Below are 21,058 nucleotides of genomic sequence, written 5' to 3' on the forward strand. Positions count from 1 at the left end.
TTTATATATATATATATGACAAAAAGGAAAACTAATTGGTTATGAACTAGCAATGGATAGCATTGACAAACCAAAATATATGTGTTCCTTGTAACTCTAGCTTATTCATGATCAAGCCCAAAATAATTGAACTATAATAAATAAAACTCAGCAATGGGCTACTGCTACACCATAAAAAATGGCCAAGCACCATACAAATCATACTATAGAAATATGCTTTTCAAAGAAACCAACAAAGTGACAAGTCTTAAGGCAGCACAACCATTCCAAGTTAACATACAATAGCATAGCATATGCTTCAACCTCAGATCATTCAATGCCTACAAATATATTTAAATGCTAAGGAATAAGAATGAACAAACAACAAACTCCAATGCAAACAAGACTCTCCATTAACCATGAAAAGTCAAGTGCATTTGGACGATCCCACAATCAAAGAGAAAAGAAAAAAATAAAAAAATAAAAATTGATATGAACATAATCATAATAGTGACGTAATAGTATGAGCAAATATTAAATAGAAATTCACAAAGCACTTTTAACAATAGATTTAATCTAATAGAAGACATAAATAAGAACTACAAATCAAACTTCAAAAGACTAAATCTAAACATACAAGCAAGAAATAAAGAAGAACCGAAAAAGAAGAAGTAGAATTAACCTTTCTTACGAAGCAGCGAAACTGAGACGTCGAGCTTAACCTTGAAGCTATACACCACCACAAATAAACCTTCTATGAGTTCGGAAAAATTCCAGTTAGGGCAAACGAGAGGGAAAATATAAACCTATTCTTGAATATCTAATAAGAAATTATTGTGCTTCCTTCTCCCTCCCAAAACAGTGATCAAAAGAGAGTCAATATATAGCTGGAAATTCGGAGGAAATCGGGTGAAATTTTGAATTTCCCTTTTTTGAATTTTTTCTACCCCTTTTCCAGACAATCCTCGAAAGCTTTGAAAAAAAAATCCCTTAAAATGGGGGAAAGGAGACGTGAGGGTGATGGGTCTGCAGGGTATGGGTTTTTCAGGGTAGTTGGATGAGATTTTCGTATTTGCTGGGATTTCTGAGGAGGAAGGCGTGTGAAGATGATGAATGCAGGGGCGGTCGGTTCTGTTTTTGGATATGTACGCTACTGTATGTATTGAAATTAAAGGGGAAAAGGGGTTGGGTCGGGTCAGTAGGTTAATGGGCTGGGATGATGTTTGGATCGCTGGGAATTATTGTGTTGGGAATTATTGGGTTGTGAATTGGAATGGGTTGCTGAAGGCATTGAGTTCTTAGTGGGCTAGGAATTGAATGGGCTGGAGGAAATGGGAATTGGGCCTGCTGGAGTGAAACAAAAGGGCCCAAAATCAATCCTAAAAGATGGGATGAATTGTTATTAAATAATGGATTTCAATTATAGCCTAATAGAATTTAATTGGTGAATTCAACTAAAATTTAAATAAGATGAGTTAATATAAATTAATTAATGAGCTTCTTAATTTTAACAAAATAAAAAATAATTAACTTAATTATAAACTAACTAATTCAATTACAAAACCAATTAACTCGATATTATAACTATAACTTAAAATAAATTAATAAAATACTTAACTAAAATGTAAAATCTTTTGTGATGACTTTTTCAAATATTTATAAAATAACGTGATTGCTAAAATATACATTTTTTTTATTAAAAAATGATAAAATTACTTTTTTTTTTAAAAAATAACTTGAAAGTATTTTGAATTTCATAAAACTCATTAATTCAAAATTATGACTATCCCTAAATTTAAAATATAAAATCCCTTTTTTTTTTCTTTTAGACGATTTTCGAATAATCATAAAATATATCAATTATACACATAATTATGTAAAATATATATATTATCTAAGAATTATGAAAAGTGACAAAACTATTAAAAAATCTTGCAAACTATGTTATTATTTTTTGAAACTTTATAAAACTAATTATTTTAAATCGTTTGAAATTGGAGAAGCTCGAAATAATTAATTTATATTGTGGAGGGTCAAAATTGGGTGTCAACAATATATAAATATGCTCTTTAACTTGGTCTTAATTGTATCCATACCCTTCAACTTTGACTATGCACACGTTTGATCATGCGATATGAAATCATGAGATGAAGTTGAAGTTTTGTTTAGACATCGATTTGGAGTTTTTGTGTTGCATATTTTCTCATAAACATAACAATCTCATAAATTGTAAAACTATTAAAATAGTCCCAATTATTTATTCAATCATACCAAATAAACAAAAAATCATAAAATCGCATAATTAATTATTACAAATCCATTGTAGTCAGTCTTGTTCACTTAATATAGATGAAAAATATATTTTTTTACCAAACATTAAAGTAGTAATAGTAAATTTGATGACAAAAAATAATGAATATAAATGATAAAGTAGAAATTGATTTAAAGTAATAATAAATTTTATGTTGGTGAGAATATTAAATTTTAAAAAGTAATGATATGATTATAAATTTTATTTACATATGAAATAGATGGCTAATAGATATAAATGTGGTTGTTTTAACAAATTAAATATAAACTTGTGGGTCAATTTTTGTATTTGAAAATCTCAAATCATGATATGGAATTCTTAAATCATAATTTTTGGAGAATATGAGATTTCATCTCTGAATATGAATTCATGAGATGAAATCAACGTCAAATCACATGTCCAAACGTTGATTTCATCTCACGATTTCATATAATGTGTATGAATATTGTTTGAATAATGCGATATGAAATTATAATTTAAAATTATGATTTGAAATCATATTGATTTGGATATGAAGTCTTGTTTGAACATGCAATTTGAATTTTTAAATTGTATTTTTCTCATAAATATAAAAAATCCACAAATTATGAAAATTATCAATTTTTTTCTATTTTTTATACCATCTAAGCAAATGAGCAAACAATAATCCATGAACACATAATGTTTCCTAATATATAAAGCAGTACTCCCTCTGTCCCAATTTATATGACTTAATTTCCTTTTTAGTCAGTCCCAAAAAGAATGACACATTTCTATTTTAAGTAACAATTTGCCTATAAAATGTCTTTTTTACCCTTGATGAAATGATTTACAACCACACAAATTTCTATCATTCATTTTGGACCACAAGTTTTAAAAGTCTTTCCATTTTTCTTAAAGTTTGTGCTAAATCAAAGTACATCATATAAAATGGGACGGAGGGAGTACTATTTACCGTTCATATATATTTTTTCTTTAAAAAGAGTTAAATTAAAAACTAATAAATCAAGGGGGAGAAAAGTTGGGATAAAGAAAAAATATCATCCAAACTGATGAGACAATATATATTTGTCAGAAATAAATCCCATTCAGTTTTGAAATTTCACCCCGAGAAGTACTCATAAAACGCCTTTTCTGGATGCGATTTACTAAGTGCATTGAATAATTTTGGTTATTTTGAGGATTGGTTCTACACGTGGCATCTAGGATACAAAATTATCATATAGGACATTACGTAAAATGCTTGTTTAATTTTATACAAATTTAAGTGTCTATTTGTGCACATCCAAAGTTGGAGGACATAAATGTCAACTGAAGTCAAGTTAAAGAGCACGTTGATGTATTATGATTACTTTCATATAGGCATAATATATAAATATGCCATTTAATTTGACCTTAGTTCACATTTAAGCACTTCAACTTTAGGTGTGCACAATGACGTAGCCACTGCCACCCCAGGGTGTATTGGACACCCTTCATCGGAAAATTACGTTGTATATATATGTCAAATTCTACATTTAAAGGATATATATTTAAAGTTGGACACTTTTGACAAAAGATATTCCTTTGGCGTAGTGGTAATAGGTGTCCATTTGAATGAAGAAGTACCGAGTTTGAATCCCAAATATCACAATATTTTTTTATTTTATTTTGACAGCCACACCATTATTCTTGGACACCCTTAATAAAATTTCTCGCTCCGCCATTGGGTGTGCACAAATAGACATTGTATAAAATTGAACAAATAGATATACATCCTACGTCACAATTTTTGTCCTACATATATAATAAACCTCACTAAATTAATATAGGTAGGACCATGAAATATTATTATTTGTAGAGGTATTAATTAATCGATAAATTAATATTTATTAATTTAAAAGTTGTTTTTGTTCAAGGATGAAATCTCAGAGAATTTAAATGAACTCACTTATGAAAACGTCATTCATGAACTTGAGGTCATGATTAATAATCTCGGTTACCGCAATAAAATGGACGTTAGCAACTTGTTGGATGAGTGAGAATGATACATGTTCAAAGGTCCAGAACTTAGAAGATGTTGTGAATACCATTGAAAAAATAATGTTGAAGATGATACAACACCTTTGGAACCAGTTACGCGTAAGGAAACACTTATCACATTTAGAACTCTTCACAATTTTATGGTGCATTTCAAAAAGACAACACCAAAACTTTTTGGATGCAATAAGAAAAGTTAGAGATGAACTTTAACTAGATTTAAATTTTGACAAAAAACATAACACAATAGAATCACATTTCACTAAATTGTGTTAAATATATTTGTACTTTTAAAGATTTATTAATTTTATAATATTAATGGGACCATATATTTATATAGGGGTCTTCTGAAAATATATTATCTTAACGAAATAGGTGATTTTTTCCATTGTCCCAAGTTGGGACCGGAGAAAAATATTATTTTAGAGAGGTTATTAATTAATCGAGCATTAATTTAGTAAGATTTTACTGTATTATGACACGTATGATTCATGTGTCCACTTATTCAACGTTATATAAATTTAAGTGTCTTCTAGTACCGCACACAAAGTTAAAGGACATAAATATAAAAAAAGTTCAAATTAAAGGGTACAGTTATCTACGATGCCCTTTCACATAATATAATAATTTCTTCACATCAAGTCATGATACCAAATTGCATATTCAAAAACTAAATTAACATCATATCATAATTAACATAATACTATACCTTTTAACTTGGTTTCAACTTGACATCTGTCCCCTAATTTTGAGTGTGCATAAATAGATATTTAAATTTATATAAAATTAAAAAGTAGATATACATACCCTACGTCACATAATACATGTAGGACTTCACGTAGGACACAAAAATAACATATAGAACGAATCAATTTAAAAGATCATAATTATCCGCTGAAATCAAATTAAAAATAATATTTATATATTATGCTTATTATAATTTCATATTACATGTTCAGCCTTGAGTTAAAATATACAAATATAAAAATAATGCTTGTCCATCAAGGCTCCTAATCCAAATATTCTTCCTTCTTCTAACATAAATAAAACAAACCGTTTTCTACTCCAAAAATACAACTGAAAAATTCTCTTCACTGCAAAGCAAAACCCCAAATCCCTCTTTATTCTTCACTCCTCCATTGATATCTCTCTCTGATTTTATTTTTTTAATCTTCAATGTAAGTATTACTCTCTGATTACTATATCATTGATGTTCCTGCATAATTTTTTAAAAAAAATTTCGAGTAGAAATTAATGGTTTTAATAAATTGGGTTTCACGTAAATCTAGCTATTTTTTCTTATTATGTTCATCGATATGAGTATTCATGAATTTTTTTTGACAATCCAGTACGGTTTAATTGTTGTATAATCAAAAAAGTTATTGCTGAAGAAGCTTAATCAGCTTAGTATTTTTTTTTTAAATTTATTAAATTGGGTGTCAGGTAATTCTAGCAAAAAAAAATTTGTGTTAAAATTATGTTAATCAATAGCGAGAAGGATACTGAGTATTTATGATATCTTTTTGAAGTTCATATTTTTCGACAACCCAATACGGTTTTATTGTAGTATGATGAAAAAGTTATTGCTGAAGAAGCTTATTGAGCTTAGTATTTTTTTTGGGTTGAGATCAATGGCTTTGTTAAGTTGGGGGTTACGTAATTCTGGAAATTTATTTTAATTTTTGTTTGTCATTATTGTGAGCAGGACACTGGATATTCATGATTTTGTTTTGAAGTTCGTTTTTTTCGATAACCCAGTATGATTTTATTGTTTTATAATCAAAAAGTTATTGCTTAAAAAGCTTAATGAGTTTAGTGTTCAGTCCCCAATTAACCAGGATGTTTCTTTATTCATCATCTTGAAGTCCCTGTACTGTCAAAATAAAGTAGAAGTAACTAGGAAGAACAGTGTGTGGCGATCAGTAGGGAGAACCAATTGAGGCTGTTTAGCATATCTTAACGAAAAAACTAATTTTGATTTTGTTGTAGCATTTTCCTTTGGAGATCTTTTTATTTTTTGCCATTTGAAGATTTTTATTAATCAATGCTTGTATGGCCTTTTGGCTAAGATCAAGTTTAGTGTCAGACCTCATCAGTTTGATAATATTGCATCTAGTTTTAAATTTTGTCTTTCTGATGCAGATTGATGACCGTCTATGTGGTGTGAGTTGAGATAGAAAACATTATCCATTTAGCTTTATACCTCTCTAAGATTTCTTCCTAATCCCTGTCCATGGCCACTGTTTCCCCTCTCCCCCCACCAGTTCAGCATGCAAATACTAGTTCGTCACCAATGCTTCAACCTTGCTTAGAGCAACTAGATGAACAACACAAACAACAGCTTCAGACACAAGAAGCTGCTGTTGTACAGATAGATAATGATCCTAAGCAGAGTCACCTTAATCCATGCCCTACCCAAGGCTTCATCGATAAATCAATTTCAACTCTATACCGCGTTTCCTTCAATCAAAATGGTAGTTGTTTCGCCATTGGCACTGATTGCGGCATTAGTGTCTATAGTTGTGACCCTTACTGTGAGATGTTTCGACGATACTTTGATAATGGAGGTGGTATTGGAATTGTTGAGATGCTCTTCAGAAGCAATATACTAGTCTTTGTGGGAAATGGAGATAATCCACAGTATCATCGAAACAAGGTCGTAATTTGGGATGACCATCAGAACCGTTGCATCGGAGAGCTCCGTTTCAGGTCGGCTGTGCGCGGTGTGCGGCTTCGACGGGACTGCATTGTAGTTATACTTGAGCAGAAGATATTTATATATAATTTTGCTGATCTGAAGCTCGTCCACCAGATTGAGACAATTTCAAACCCAAAAGGACTCTGTGAAATTTCACAAACGGCTGTATCACCTGTGCTGGTGTGCCCTGGGTTGCAAAATGGTCAAGTTCGGGTTGATCATTTCACATCAAAAAGGACTAAGTTTATCTTTGCACATGATTCTAGGATTGCATCTTTTGCTCTTAGTCATGAGGGGAATGTGCTGGCAACAGCAAGTATCAAGGGTACTCTTATCCGGATTTTCAGCACGCAGGATGGTACATTGTTACAGGAGGTAAGATTTTGAATGTTGTTTAGTTCAGTCCAAGATATTTCAAATTCTTTTATACCAAAGCTTTCATAAGCAGTAGTAGCATTTTTCGTATTTTTCTCTTTCACCAAGTATGAATAGTTTGTAGCTACTGGATTGCAAAACTGACCTTGTCAAAGTACCTCATCAATCCAGCATATCTGTCTTTATCTTCATTTTGTAACTCTCCTTGATCAAAACATGATGTTTTGATGTCATTTACTTATGCTAAACACGGATAAGTTAATGGCTTTGTTGTTTTGAAATTCCTTGACTTATGCTTGTACTCTCAAGTAAATTGTACCTATATAGCATTTTCTAATGTCTCAAAATTACCTACTGATTCTTTATTCTGTGTTTCCCGTGATTCATGACTCAGAAAGTCTTAGGATGCATTTGGTACTCAGAGTGCATCCTTTTTTTAATTTTTTTTTTGATAATGGTAACTGTATATTCAGCGTGCATTCCTTGCTTGCCTCTGCCTTGAATATTAACCTTTGGTTATCAACAGATTGTAATTTATTAAAACTGGATCTAGAAGTTTCTTCTTCTATATAAATCTCCATCCATATGTGCCTTTGGCTTGCAACATTCCTTGTCAATCTCCATTTGGGTCAAATCTGGATATTGCATGAACAGTTCTAGAATGGAGGGAATCTAGATGTTTCTTCATCACCTATTTTATCTTGAAGTGGATGTAGAGTTAATGAACATAATGTTGTTAATTTTTGTCAATTCCTTGTATCTTCTTTCTATTCTTCATATTCTCCCATAATTACAAGTGTCATTTTTACTACTGATATCCGTTGACATATCAGATATAGATTGTTTAAGATTGTAATGTTTTTATGGTTTTATTTTTCTACTTTGCTTGCTAAGAGATTTACTTTATCCATACACAAATGACAAGCTTTGTCTCAAAAAAAAAAAGAAGCATAAATGACAAGCTAGATTAAGTCTTTTAACTTTCCCTTGCACCAATTAAACAGTGTTTTTGAGATATCTAGTTTTGGTAAATCACATATCACGTATGATTTCAGGTAAGGAGAGGTGCTGATAGAGCAGAAATTCACAGTGTTTCATTCGATCCAACTGCTCAGTGGCTAGCAGTCTCTAGTGACAAAGGCACAGTTCATGTTTTTAGGCTTAAGGTCAATCTAGGGAATCAGGATAAGACAAGAACTACTCCTAATTTCCGTGGTACTTTGGCTGCAGCGAGTTCACCACTATCCTTCATCAAAGGTATGGTTCCTTTCTGATACACATTTAACATTTTCTGATTTCTGTGTGTGTGTGTGTTGCAAACAGCTGTGCAGAATTCAACCATAAACACTAATTATTTGATCTTTGATCTGGATGCCTTGTAAATGTTGTTCAGCATTAGGGATGGATGTCCTGACCATGAGCTTATAGAAAAAACTACGGCAACTTATCACACGCAAATATTCTTTGAATGATAGTTAACAGTAGTAGGCTTGTTCAGTTGACAAATGCTCCAGAGCAGTTAGCATAGACAGCAACAGCCTACTTGCTTGATATCTTTCCATGAGAAACCCAACTTAGTCTTCCATTATACACTTCATCTTGACCAATTGGCCTAAGACATAGACAACTTAAACTAAATATCTAATCCTACATTAGTTACTCACAGTTTTAATACATCTAAAGTCTAGTTGCCAAAAGGACAACTGTCCAGGTTGTCACCGTCACCTTGCTGTAGGTAAATCGTCCCTTGCATTTAAACAACCATAGTTGTCATTTCATTTAAGATCTAAGCTTGTATCTAATGTCATCTATCAATTTTTGTCTCTTAACATTTTTATGGGGCCATCAACCAAGCTCAGGAGACAGCAAGCTTTTTTGACCCTTTTCCACTCAATACGGAGTTTTCTTTATAACTTCAAAACATATAAAGCATATGATTCAATAAAGTCTAAATAAAGGGTAGGGGAAAACAAACTCATAATTTTACTAATTTATTTCAATCTATTTTTTTGGATTTCTCGCTGTACAGTTATGAAGTATATGACATTTGTTACTTCCTCTCTGTTGAATGTAGAGGAGTTTTCTTTTACTATATAGACCAAATAAAGGGAAATAGCACTACTACTAACTTGGCTCTTTCTCGTCCCGTCTTTCATGACATTCACTCAAAAGGCTTTCAATATGGGTTACCCTCTAGATTAGATTCTCTCTTATTTTGTTTTTTGTGAATGTTAGTTCACTCGTTCCCCGTTAACAGTCCCCTTTCCCTAGAATATCTAAAGTAACTATGTCCAAACGGCATGTAAGTCATTTTTTTATTTTCAGGGTTCTCTAAGTTCTGCATTATTCTACTCATGTGCAGCTCATATGAGAATTGAGATACCACTCCTATAAAAAAAAAAATTCCTTTGTCCTTTATGGACATCTTACATACCCTGAAGTTTCCTGCACAAAAGTGTTTGCCTTCTTGGTCTATTTATTACAGCCACAGATAAATATTTGTAACCTCAAGGTGGTGTTAATACTCGTTAAATTATAGCTTTTTCTAGTGCAGTAGTATTATCCGTAGCTTATTTAAGCACCCACTTTTGCAATTAAATAGATTAACTTTCATGCGCCTGAAGACTAATAATGAAGGATCTGTGTTAGCGCACAAGTTTTGCCTGGTAAATTTTGCTTTATTTGATTCTATCGAATTGAGATTACTTGTTTTTTCTCTGATATATTGGAGGATCATTAGAGGTGATTAACTCTTTGTAATAAGGTTGTTTAAAATGGAAAAAGATTTATATTTGACTTTGATGATCCACATGCATCAATCAACTACACTTTAATCACAGAGCTGGGGCTGTATTTTCATAATAACTTTTTTTAAGTTGGTGGTCAACCAATCACAGCCTCCTCTTTTATCGGACTTGAGATCGGCTACCATGCACTGTAATTCACATGCATCCTCAATAATATTCTGTTTTGCTTCTCTGAAATGGCCTTGAAAATGTTTAACATGAAACTTTGAGTCGAGAACTTCTTTGCTCCCGTTACTTTTTACAGGCTCTGAATTTGGATTTCATGTTGACAGGAGTACTTCCAAAGTATTTTAGCTCAGAATGGTCTGTGGCTCAATTCAGATTTCCCGGAGATTCCGAGTTCATTGTTAGTTTTGGTCATGAAAAGAATACATTGTTAATTCTTGGTTTGGATGGAAGGTAGGCTCACTTCTCTGAGAATTTTGTGGCATATATTACATAATATTTCTCTTGTTATGTAAATACCTATACTTTCAACAAAAGGTCCATGTTGGAGGACAGAGAGAATTAAGCACAGACCTCACATTGTCTCAATTATGTTTTTCTTGTTTTAACAGATGAAATCGACAAAATACTGCACAACATGCCAGAGTATAATTTTTTTTACCTACATGTGTATTGATATATACGTAGTCAGAGAGAATTAAGCACAGACTTCACATTGTCTCTATTATGTTTTTCTTGTTTTAACAGATGAAATTGATAAATTATTGTGCTAAAGTGCCAGAGAGTATAAAGAATTTTAACCTACCTGTGTATTGATATATACGTAGTGTCCTATTACCAGTGGTTATGTAGAAAACAGTTTAGAGGGATGATAAGTAGAAAGTGCCATAGCATGAGGTTCTCAGTACCTGCTACTTAAGAAGTAAAAAGATGCTAATATGTCGGTTCACCATCATTTTGTTGGGTGAAGAATATAAATTCAATTCATGTACATATATTTAATACCAAAAATTAGAACTAACAAATAGGGCAGAAAAAATAATAACCGGCTGAGCAAAGAGATGGGCTAAAGAAGTAAAATATGATCTTCCTTACTCTTTTGTGTTTTCTTCTTCCACTACTAAAGCTGTTTTCCCAACGGAAGATTTTTGGCGTGTGTGATTGACCATCTAACTTATCCCTTCGTTTGTTGAAGTATCTTTCGCCCACATAAACACTTGCTAATGCATACAGTCATATTTTTACTTCTCTTTCAACTATTAATTTGGTTCTTCCTATGTATATGGTTTTGGATGTGCGTGAATGACCTTTTAAGCTTTTCCGAAATTGATTGGAATATGCACTCTTGCCCTGTTTACATACATTTACTTCTCTTAGTAAGATTCACTTGGTCACATTATTGATATGTGTTCAACTTGTCACGCAGCTTTATTAGATGCAAGTTTGATCCGTCCTCTGGCAAAGAGATGACTCAGATGGAGATTCACAACTTTCTGAAGTCCGAAAAGGCCTCGTGATGGAACGTTGGATCGGCTTTCCTGTCCACGCAAGGAAGTATTTGCTTCCCTTAGTTGCACATGCTTTCCTAGTCGTGGTATACGTTATTGTAACTATCATACATATAGTGATTTAACAGGGTAAATCGGTAGCTATAGCCAACAATTTTGAACAAGTTATGATGTACAGAACATCGACTTATTAGTATTCTAACAAAAATATAAGATACACTGTTGAATTTAGAATCACAATTGTTACCAGTAAGAAAATGTTTAGTTTTCTTCTTTGTTGCTCAACTTTGCTTCATGTGGCTCAATGCCTTTAAAAATGAGGCAACCGTCTTAGGCCTCCAAATTTGAGGGGCCCCCATTTTTAATAATAATAATAATAGAATTATTATAAATATTTTTTAAACAAAAAATAAATTATGTTTTGTCATTCTTTTAGTTCGTTTCGAAACATTAAAGAATTTTTATTTTTTTTTTGTCAATTTTTAAATTTAATTTTCACATGACATGTTTAAGATCACAAGATTAAAAAATATTACTATGGGTTAGGGGCGTGCATTCGATTTTTCGGTTTGGTTTTACACTATTCGGTTTAGATTTTTGGTTTTTGGTTTTGTAAAAGTGTAACTCAATTCGGTCCAAAATAAATTTGGTTTGGTTTGGTTTTCCTCTATTCGGTTCGACTTTTTTCGGGTTGGTTATTCGGTTATGTCAATAATTAATAACATATATAACCAAAGTAATAATATTTAATCCCTTAAATATACTTTCTAATATAAATCATAAGTAAAAATTAAAACACAATACTTATAAGTATACCTATTATAGATGTAATTCAAACATAAAATATAAACATAATCATCATGAAAGGCATTAACCAAAAAGGGACAAAAGTGGTTAACTCCAACTTAATTCTAAGCCTAAACATTATATATATAAAATTTGGGTTTTTTCAGTTTTTATTTTTTAAAATCCGAAACCAAACCAAAAAACCAAACAAAGTAATTTATTAATCCAAAACCAATCCGAAAAACCAAAAAACCAATCCAAATAAAAATTCGGTTTGATTTGATTTGGTTATTCGGTTTAATCTGAATAGTGCACACCCCTACTATGGGTAAAGATATTTTATGATTTCTCTTCACTTTTTAAGTACCTAAGTTTTGGGTTGATTCTGATTTTACTACCCATAAAACACAATCCTAGAAAAAGAGGATTTTGTTTTGTATGCATTTTGGACATCTTCTTACTATTCTGATTTGCGATACTTGAACCGATTGTCTTTTGAAAACCGTCTATCTATTTCCACGAAGTAATAATAAGGTTTGTGTATGGTCTATCTTCTCTAGACCTCACTTATGAACTTTTACCAATTTTGATCAACTAGAGGCTTATCATGGCAAGAGTCTCACTACTATTAATGAACAAATTTTTTTTACATAAATTCTTCAGCATTAAGCTTCATTTTTATTCTTAAATCATTGTGTTGATGGGATTAATTAAACAAATGTTAAAATTTGTGTGATGAAAACATTAAAATTGTTTGTTGTGTCACTGGTGAAGTGCTTGACAAGTAAGTCTACCAAAGATGAATTAGCATGTCTTTTGTCCTTAGGGTTTCTTTCTTAGTGCTTCTAGATAGTCTTCTTGATAAAGACCTTCCATCTACTACTTTTTACATAACAGTAGTATTCGGGTTAATTTACGCACATTTTAACTATTTCACTGAATACATATTTCATTTTATCATCATTAATATCGGATAATTTATCAACCAAAATTTAAGCGGATGAAAGAAAATCTCCGAATATGAATTTTGTCTCCGTTTGAATTTTGAATTTATTCATAATTTTCACTCATTTCATTAACTGATAGCCATACTTCTTTTGTTTTCATAGTGGCACCCTTGGCTTCAACCTTCTAGTAGAGGTTGATGTAGTGTCTAAGTTATGAGTTCGATTAAATTTAATATTTTCATTGTGAAATTTAGCTATGTTTGTAAAAAGAAAATCACTAAAATCATAAAATAAATATTACGTTTTAAACTCAAATTTTAAGATATAATGGATCAACGATAAACATCTAGAGGTGAATTTATCAAATGAAAATCTTAAATCCACCGTAGCCTTTCTAGATACTTTCTCAATGCATTTGTTTTAGCAGTGGACAAAGTCTTCATTAAATAATATTTTCGACACAAAAATGTATATATGAGCATAAAAATATAACAATCAAATCAAATTCTTTTCGATAGTAAAACTCTAAATATTAAATTCATCAAATAAAATTTTTGGATCTGCCTCTGTCTTCCTACTTCTTTCTCAATGATTGTTTTAGCGTGTTAGTGCACAAAGTCTTCGTTAAATAACTACACAATATATAGTGCACCACACATATCTCTATATAGCCTTTTCCAAATAACCACGGAAGAATGTAGTGCAGTGAATGTAATTATTCTTTTCTTAATTAAAGATTTCGAGTTCTCGCCTGGGGTAAGAAATTTTTTTTTAATAAGGAACACTTTCCCCCAAATGGGGCTTCCCTAGTGATACGAATCCGTATTAATCAATCTCTAATATAAGTATCGAACACCAAATGAAAAAAACCCAAATAAACCTACCTTTGAATATTAGAATTCACGTGCATTACTTTTCTAGAGTGACACGAAACCCTAATTTAATTGTACACACAATTACTTGTAAGACTTAACATAATTCTACAACCATAACAAAATGTAATAGATACAATGCATAGTAGGATGATCATGACAATAGAATAAGATATATATACTACTAGTAAATCACTTAGATGCGTTTACATTATAATCCTGAATTTTGATCGATAAGTATGTAACGTTGTTACAAATATATAATATAAAAAAAAAAGTTGATCGGTTATATATGGATATGTGTCATCAATACTAATAATATATATATTAGAGTACTTGAAGTATGATACAAGTAATATAACAATCTTCTAGGAAGCTAATCTTGTTATTTTCTCCTAAATAGTCGATTAGGACACAAAATAAACCATAGGGTAGGGGTTGAATATCAAGATTAATGTAGTAGACTAGTTTCAAAATGCGATGGATACAAAAATATAACTTAGACGTGTTTACGTCATAATCCTGTTAAATTTATATGAGTATCGTTGCATATAACATAAAAATATAAGTTGGTATCAATATATAGTTTTAATTTTAGTTAGAAATTTTGATATTTAATTGAATGCTTCAAAAAAAGAAGGAAATTATACAACAAAGAATATTCTTCGTAGTTGTTATGGCCCTAAAGTCAAAATTATGTCTAGCAAAAGGGGCAAAGAAATTTTAACACATTGATAATTGGACCTATTAATTAATTAATTAAAAAAATTCATTTAGTTTTTGAGAAAATAAGCTGCGGGTTGAAATTAAACATTAAGTTTGTTGCATATAATAATATGGAGATAATTGGATCTTTTGCTAATGCTAACGCACAACAATAATAACAATATATATTTGATATGCTTCTATAATAGGTTTAAAAAATGTGAGACTTATCTAAACTTTATTTCTATCTTATGAAAGGTAAATAGACTATTTTTAATAAAACAATCAACTCAAATTCAAAAGAAATATAAGAGAAGAAAATCTATGATGAAAATAAAAAATATTGATGACAAAAATAGTACTCCCTCTGTTCCATTTTATGTGAGGTACTTTGATTCGACACGGAGTTTAAAAAAGAAAGGAATATTTTTAAAATTTGTGGTCCAAAATGAATGATAGAAATTTGTGTGACTGTAAATCATTTATTAAGGATAAAATAGACATTTTATAGTTAAATTGTTACTTAATATAAAAATGAGTCATTCTTTTTGGAACTGATTAAAAAAGAAAGTAAGTCACATAAATTGGGACAGAGGGAGTAATAATAATAAGTAATAAATGAATAAATAAATAATGTTGATATACTTGATGATAGTCTCTAGATTTATGTGTCATCTTGGTAACCTTCACTTTAGTTCCAGTTAATGTTATTTAATTTTTAATTAGATGACCCTTTAATCTGTAAATAAAACAAAAAATCCTTGAAGTTGATAGTTATATATAGGGATAAGAGTCTAAAAAATATCCAACTTTGGTCGAATTTGCTGTTGTGATACTAAACTTTCATGATGACCTATTACCTCTCTAGATTATTTAATACCGTATTTTAACCATATATATTTGCCCACGTGGACATAAAAATAATGCAAAATTATAAATAATAATGTGTCCACGTGGGCACATATATACCTTTAAAATACACTATTAAATAGTTCAGGGGGTAAAAAATACAGTATTAAAGTCTAGGGAGGTAATAGGTCCTCATGAAAGTTTAGTATCGCAACAACAAATTCGACCAAAGTTGAGGTATTTTTTAGACTCTTATCCCTTATATATATATGTAACTACAACTTGTACATGAGGATTAATAGTCCAATAAAAATCACAATTAGAAACAATTCTATTTTTAAAATATTTTATTCTTACATATTTTAGTGTATATTGATTCTACACTTTTTTGTACATTAAATATACACACACATATATATGGTCACAATATATTACAATTAGGCTAGTGAAAGTCTAGGAGTGTTTACGAAAAATCAAACTAAATAGAAAATTAAATTAAAGAGAAGACAAAATCAACACTGTTGGTTTTTATTTTTGATTGAAAAATCGGCAATGACATTAAAATAATGTAGATAGTTTGTTTTGATGGTACATGATCATTTTTCTATTAAGTATTTTATTATACATATAATTGGCCATATATGTTTCAAAAACATCTATTTTCCTTCTTTTTTCTTTTTTTGAAACAATAATAAATTTATAATTGAATATACAAAATAAATATTGTGAAACCTCACCTTATTCTAGTAACCTACCAGTAGCACCTATGAATTTATCCACTACACCAAAAACACCTTTTAGCGGCAGTAAATATATATATTAACAAAGAGTGTTGAAGTCTTTATCGACATTAGTTAATTGTCATTGGATCCAATATCGCTAAAGACTTTAGAGACATATACAAAGAGTGATAATTGCCAGTAAAACTACTTAGTGACAATTAAGTTGTTGCCGTTAATTAATTGCCGCTAAAGATATTTTTGATGTAGTGTGATCATGTTTTTTGCTACTCATTTATCTAGTTGATAAAAGGGAATTAATCGTGTTTTTTTCCCTCTTATTTGGTGTTTGATATTTGTATTGAAATTTGAATTTTATATTTTAGGGTAAAATGTTTCCTAACAAAAGCGATTACGTATCCAAAAAGACTTGAATCCGAGACCTTTGATTAATAATAATTAATGAATGAGTACTTATCACTCCAACACAACAAGTTAATATAGTTGGAAAAAAGTTATTGAGAATTTTATACTTTCTTGTAGTGGGGATTAATTCCAAGAAACTATAGGTTCTTCAAGGTACAATTTTGTCTAAGTGATTTTTGGTCTATCTTGTTCCTTATGGTTACTTATTAATAATTATTACTATATATATCTGAGATAGTTATTATTTTTTTCTTGATTCCAATTTTCTGCAATAATAAAAGTGATTTACTAAGATAATAACTACTTAATTGAGTCATGATCATTTAAAAAATCAACTCTCGACCGATACATCTATTGATGGACACACAACTTACTCAAATCATCTCAAGCGTTTGTTTCTCATTTTATCCTCAACATGCGTACTACTACATGAACCTTCTCGTAAATGCGATCATTGAAATATTGTATCACCGCACATCCATCTTACCATCCACGTCTCTTCAATATATTGTCAATTAATATTAGTACAACCGTGTACCTCAAGACCCATAGTAGGTGAGAGCTTCTTATACACACACTTAAACCATTTCCCTCTTCTTTAAATTCTCAAACAAGAAACACTTTCTCAAACCAAAACTTTTAGCTAAAAAATTTACACAAATCCCAAGAAATTCCATTTTCCTTTAGACATGAATTCATGCAACCAATTAAAGAAAATATATATTTCTTGCAACATATAGAAAACAACAAACTTTATTTATTATATATTATAGCTACCTAGGTGTTTTCCTCTTTTTGGAAAACCTATTTAGGGTTTTTCATCAATTTTGGCAACATTTTTTTTTCAAATTTAAGTTTTAGGGTTTCATTTAGAAACACAAAATATTATATAAGTAACTTGAGAAGAATTTGAGAAAAAAAATGGAAGAAGTGAAAGAAGAAACTCAATTACCACCAGGATTTAGATTTCATCCAACAGATGAAGAGCTTATAACATATTATTTAGTGAACAAAATAAATGATGTTAATTTTACTGGAAGAGCTATTGCTGATGTTGATCTAAACAAATCTGAGCCATGGGATCTTCCAGGTAATACTAAACTTCAAACTTTCTTTTTTTCGAGGCGTATACAGTTTAATTAAACTCATGTGAGTCAGGAGTAACATGTAGTTTATGCTCGTGTGTCAAGGAGTACTGAACTCAAACTTGTAATTTTTTTGAATTTAGCTTTGAAAATAGGGGTTCTCTACCTAGTCCATGTAGGGCAAAGTTACATCGATGGATCCAGGATTTGAACTTTTTATTATGGGTTCAAATTCAGAATTCTACTATATCATGTCTAATTTACTTGGATCGAAATATATTATTTGTACTTATTTAGTGGATCTTTTTGCAACACAAGCGTATAATAGTTTTAATTAAGCCTAAGTTACTGAGTTCAAATGAAGTCATAATCTTATTTTGTTAGATTTGTATGTCCAAAGGGGTTCAACTGAATCTCCTCAACCAAAAACTAATGGTAGGTATGTAAGCTAGGTAAAAATAAAAAAAAATCCGTGTATATATAAATTGTTGAATCTTCTTGATATTAGGAAAAATAAAAGGATTTATTTATATATATTGTATATCTGTAAATTGTTAAAAAATAATTAGTGTTTTTTTTCTTGAATTTATTGAAAACCCTAAAAAAGTTGTGTATCATTATGAGAAATTTCCAGAGAAGTGATTGATGTATAAACATAAAAGAACAATTTTTGGATCTTTCCCTCTACTTTACAGTTTTTTGTTTTTATTTTCATTTTGGGATGCAGTTATAAGCTATTATAAAAATTAATACCTTCATCAAAATGTTTTAACATTAATAAAATAAGAGTTAATTAAATAGGTTAAAAATCTTCTAAACTTTCATTATTATTTTGTGAATTTCATACTTAAATTATTGTACGTTCACAAAACCTCTAAACTCTCATGGATTCATTAAAATCCCCCCTAGTGGAATATGACATGATACGTGAATATCACCAGAGGCGGAGCTAGGTGGGAGTTCGTGGGTTTGGTGATATTCACGTATCATTTAAATATATATATATGTATATTAACTTGTGAACTAGGTTCAGTGGTCAAGAAGTGATTGTGAAACGCCCAAACTCTTAATCCCGACTTCACCTTTGAATATCACGCTCCAATAGCTCCTTCAAAGAGTTCCAAGTGGCAGTTAGGGTATTTCTCTCTAATCGTTTTGTGAATTTCATACATAAACTATTGTGTGTCCACAAAACTCATAACAATTTTTTAGTGGTGTGATAGTTAGGGTACCGTGAAAATCGTAAAAAAAATGATATATCATATGTGTGTTTTTTATCATTATCTCAGTTAATTATATATAAGTTGTTAAATCCATCATTTTATTTAATTAACTCTTTATTTTTTTTATTTTTTGTGTAAATTAAATTACAGGAAAGGCAAAAATGGGAGGAAAAGAATGGTATTTTTTCAGCCTACGTGATAGAAAATATCCAACAGGAGTAAGAACAAATAGAGCAACAAATAGTGGATATTGGAAAACTACTGGAAAAGATAAAGAGATTTTTAATAGCAAAAATAATAATTCAGAATTGGTTGGGATGAAAAAAACATTAGTTTTCTATAAAGGAAGAGCACCTAGAGGTGAAAAATCAAATTGGGTCATGCATGAATATAGAATTCGATCCAAATCTTCTTATAAAACAAACAAGGTACGTATTCTGAATTTATCGGTAATTCCTAGCTAATTATTATTTGTAGTTACATGAGATTAACATGAGAGTTTTCTGTCTATCGCTAATTCATTTTTTTTCTTGTTGTATTTTCTCTTTTAATTTCTATGTGATATATATGATAGATGATTTTTTGCTAGATCAATTTTTGTCATCGCACTCTATCTAAGCGAAAAATAGGGGAAAAAAATCATTAGATGAACCCTAACACCAAATAGTAATATGGCTGTTTTGTATTGTATATTATATTAATTGTCAGTGTATATAAGTTGAATCTATTAGATTTTTTTCCTTTCTATTAAATTTTATGTCCTTCATGTTAATATGTTTTAAAATTTATTAAAACTTATTTAATTTGTTGTAATATTTTTTTTTGTGAAATTGAAATCCCTTTGAGATATATATCAAAAAGTTACCTAAGTCATTCAAGTTAACTATTATGTGTGGTTTTGGATTATCTATTTAATTAAAGGTGTCTTTTTAAACCCCAGATATTAAAATTTATTCATTAAAAAAGTTCATGCATGTGTAAAGAATTTAATTTAATTATTATAACAAGTTATCTTTGCCTTTTGTTTTTCAAAATGTTAGCTAATTTCACTTATTATGAGCAATTACATGCATATTTTTCTGATCTTTTCGATAACTTTAAATATAAAAGTTCTTTACATTATTGTCAGTCTATAGAAACTAAACTCGTTTGGTAAACCTAAATACATACTCATGATATGGTTTCTCCAGCTTTTTTTTTTCTTTCTTCATGTTACTAATTTCACTTATTATGATTTATCACCATTACCTGCGTTCTGTTAGATGACCCGATAATATTAAATTTATTTTACACTATCAACATAATACATATATATAGAAATTAATTAAACTGTAACATGCTATTATACTCTATTTTTTGCAGCAAGATGAATGGGTGGTTTGTAGAATTTTCCAAAAGAGTGTAGGATTGAAGAAGTACCCTACTAACCAATATTCAAGGGCAACATACTCTCTCAACAACACTCAAAATAATGCATCAATAATGCCATCACAAATGATGCAATTACCTCATGATCATCAAGGGTTCCAATTTGCAATGGGAAGAAATAATAATAATTACATGAATAATCATGGTCATGAAATTCAAGATCTTAATAATAGGGTTATTTTTCAAAGTGGTTCATCAAATATGATCAACAATTTCCCAATACAACCCCAAATGAGTTACAATATTGGAGGTGGTAGTACTAGTAGTGGCGCAGGAGGAGGAGATAATAATAATAATTACTTCAGTATTTCAGGCTTAAACTTGAATCTTGGTGGTGGGGTTGTTGCCTCTTCTCAACCAATTTTTAGGCCAATGCCCACCCCCACCCCCACCCCC

The 21,058-nt window shown here is 30.3% G+C and overlaps 2 protein-coding genes across 2 annotated transcripts in view; both read left to right on the forward strand.

The window, feature by feature from the left end:
* Window positions 1–5,331: 5,331 nt before the first annotated feature.
* On the forward strand, window positions 5,332–11,880 carry LOC102599304 (autophagy-related protein 18a-like). Its single transcript, XM_006356959.2, has 5 exons — window positions 5,332–5,466; window positions 6,431–7,361; window positions 8,417–8,618; window positions 10,441–10,567; window positions 11,541–11,880. Exons 2-5 carry the CDS (start codon window positions 6,522–6,524, stop codon window positions 11,629–11,631), a joined length of 1,260 nt encoding a protein of 419 aa, XP_006357021.1. The 5' UTR covers window positions 5,332–5,466; window positions 6,431–6,521; the 3' UTR covers window positions 11,632–11,880.
* A 5,679-nt stretch (window positions 11,881–17,559) lies between these two features.
* Window positions 17,560–21,058, forward strand: part of LOC102599629 (NAC domain-containing protein 100) — a 5,265-nt gene continuing 1,766 nt past the window's right edge. The window contains exons 1-3 of the mRNA XM_006356960.2: window positions 17,560–18,016; window positions 19,385–19,662; window positions 20,597–21,048. Coding sequence (XP_006357022.2) covers window positions 17,848–18,016; window positions 19,385–19,662; window positions 20,597–21,048 — 899 coding nt within the window. The 5' untranslated portion in view covers window positions 17,560–17,847. The remainder of the gene's footprint in view (window positions 18,017–19,384; window positions 19,663–20,596; window positions 21,049–21,058) is intronic.

Source organism: Solanum tuberosum, unplaced genomic scaffold (assembly GCF_000226075.1).
Source record: "Solanum tuberosum cultivar DM 1-3 516 R44 unplaced genomic scaffold, SolTub_3.0 scf00240, whole genome shotgun sequence".
NCBI classification, from domain to species: domain Eukaryota; kingdom Viridiplantae; phylum Streptophyta; class Magnoliopsida; order Solanales; family Solanaceae; genus Solanum; species Solanum tuberosum.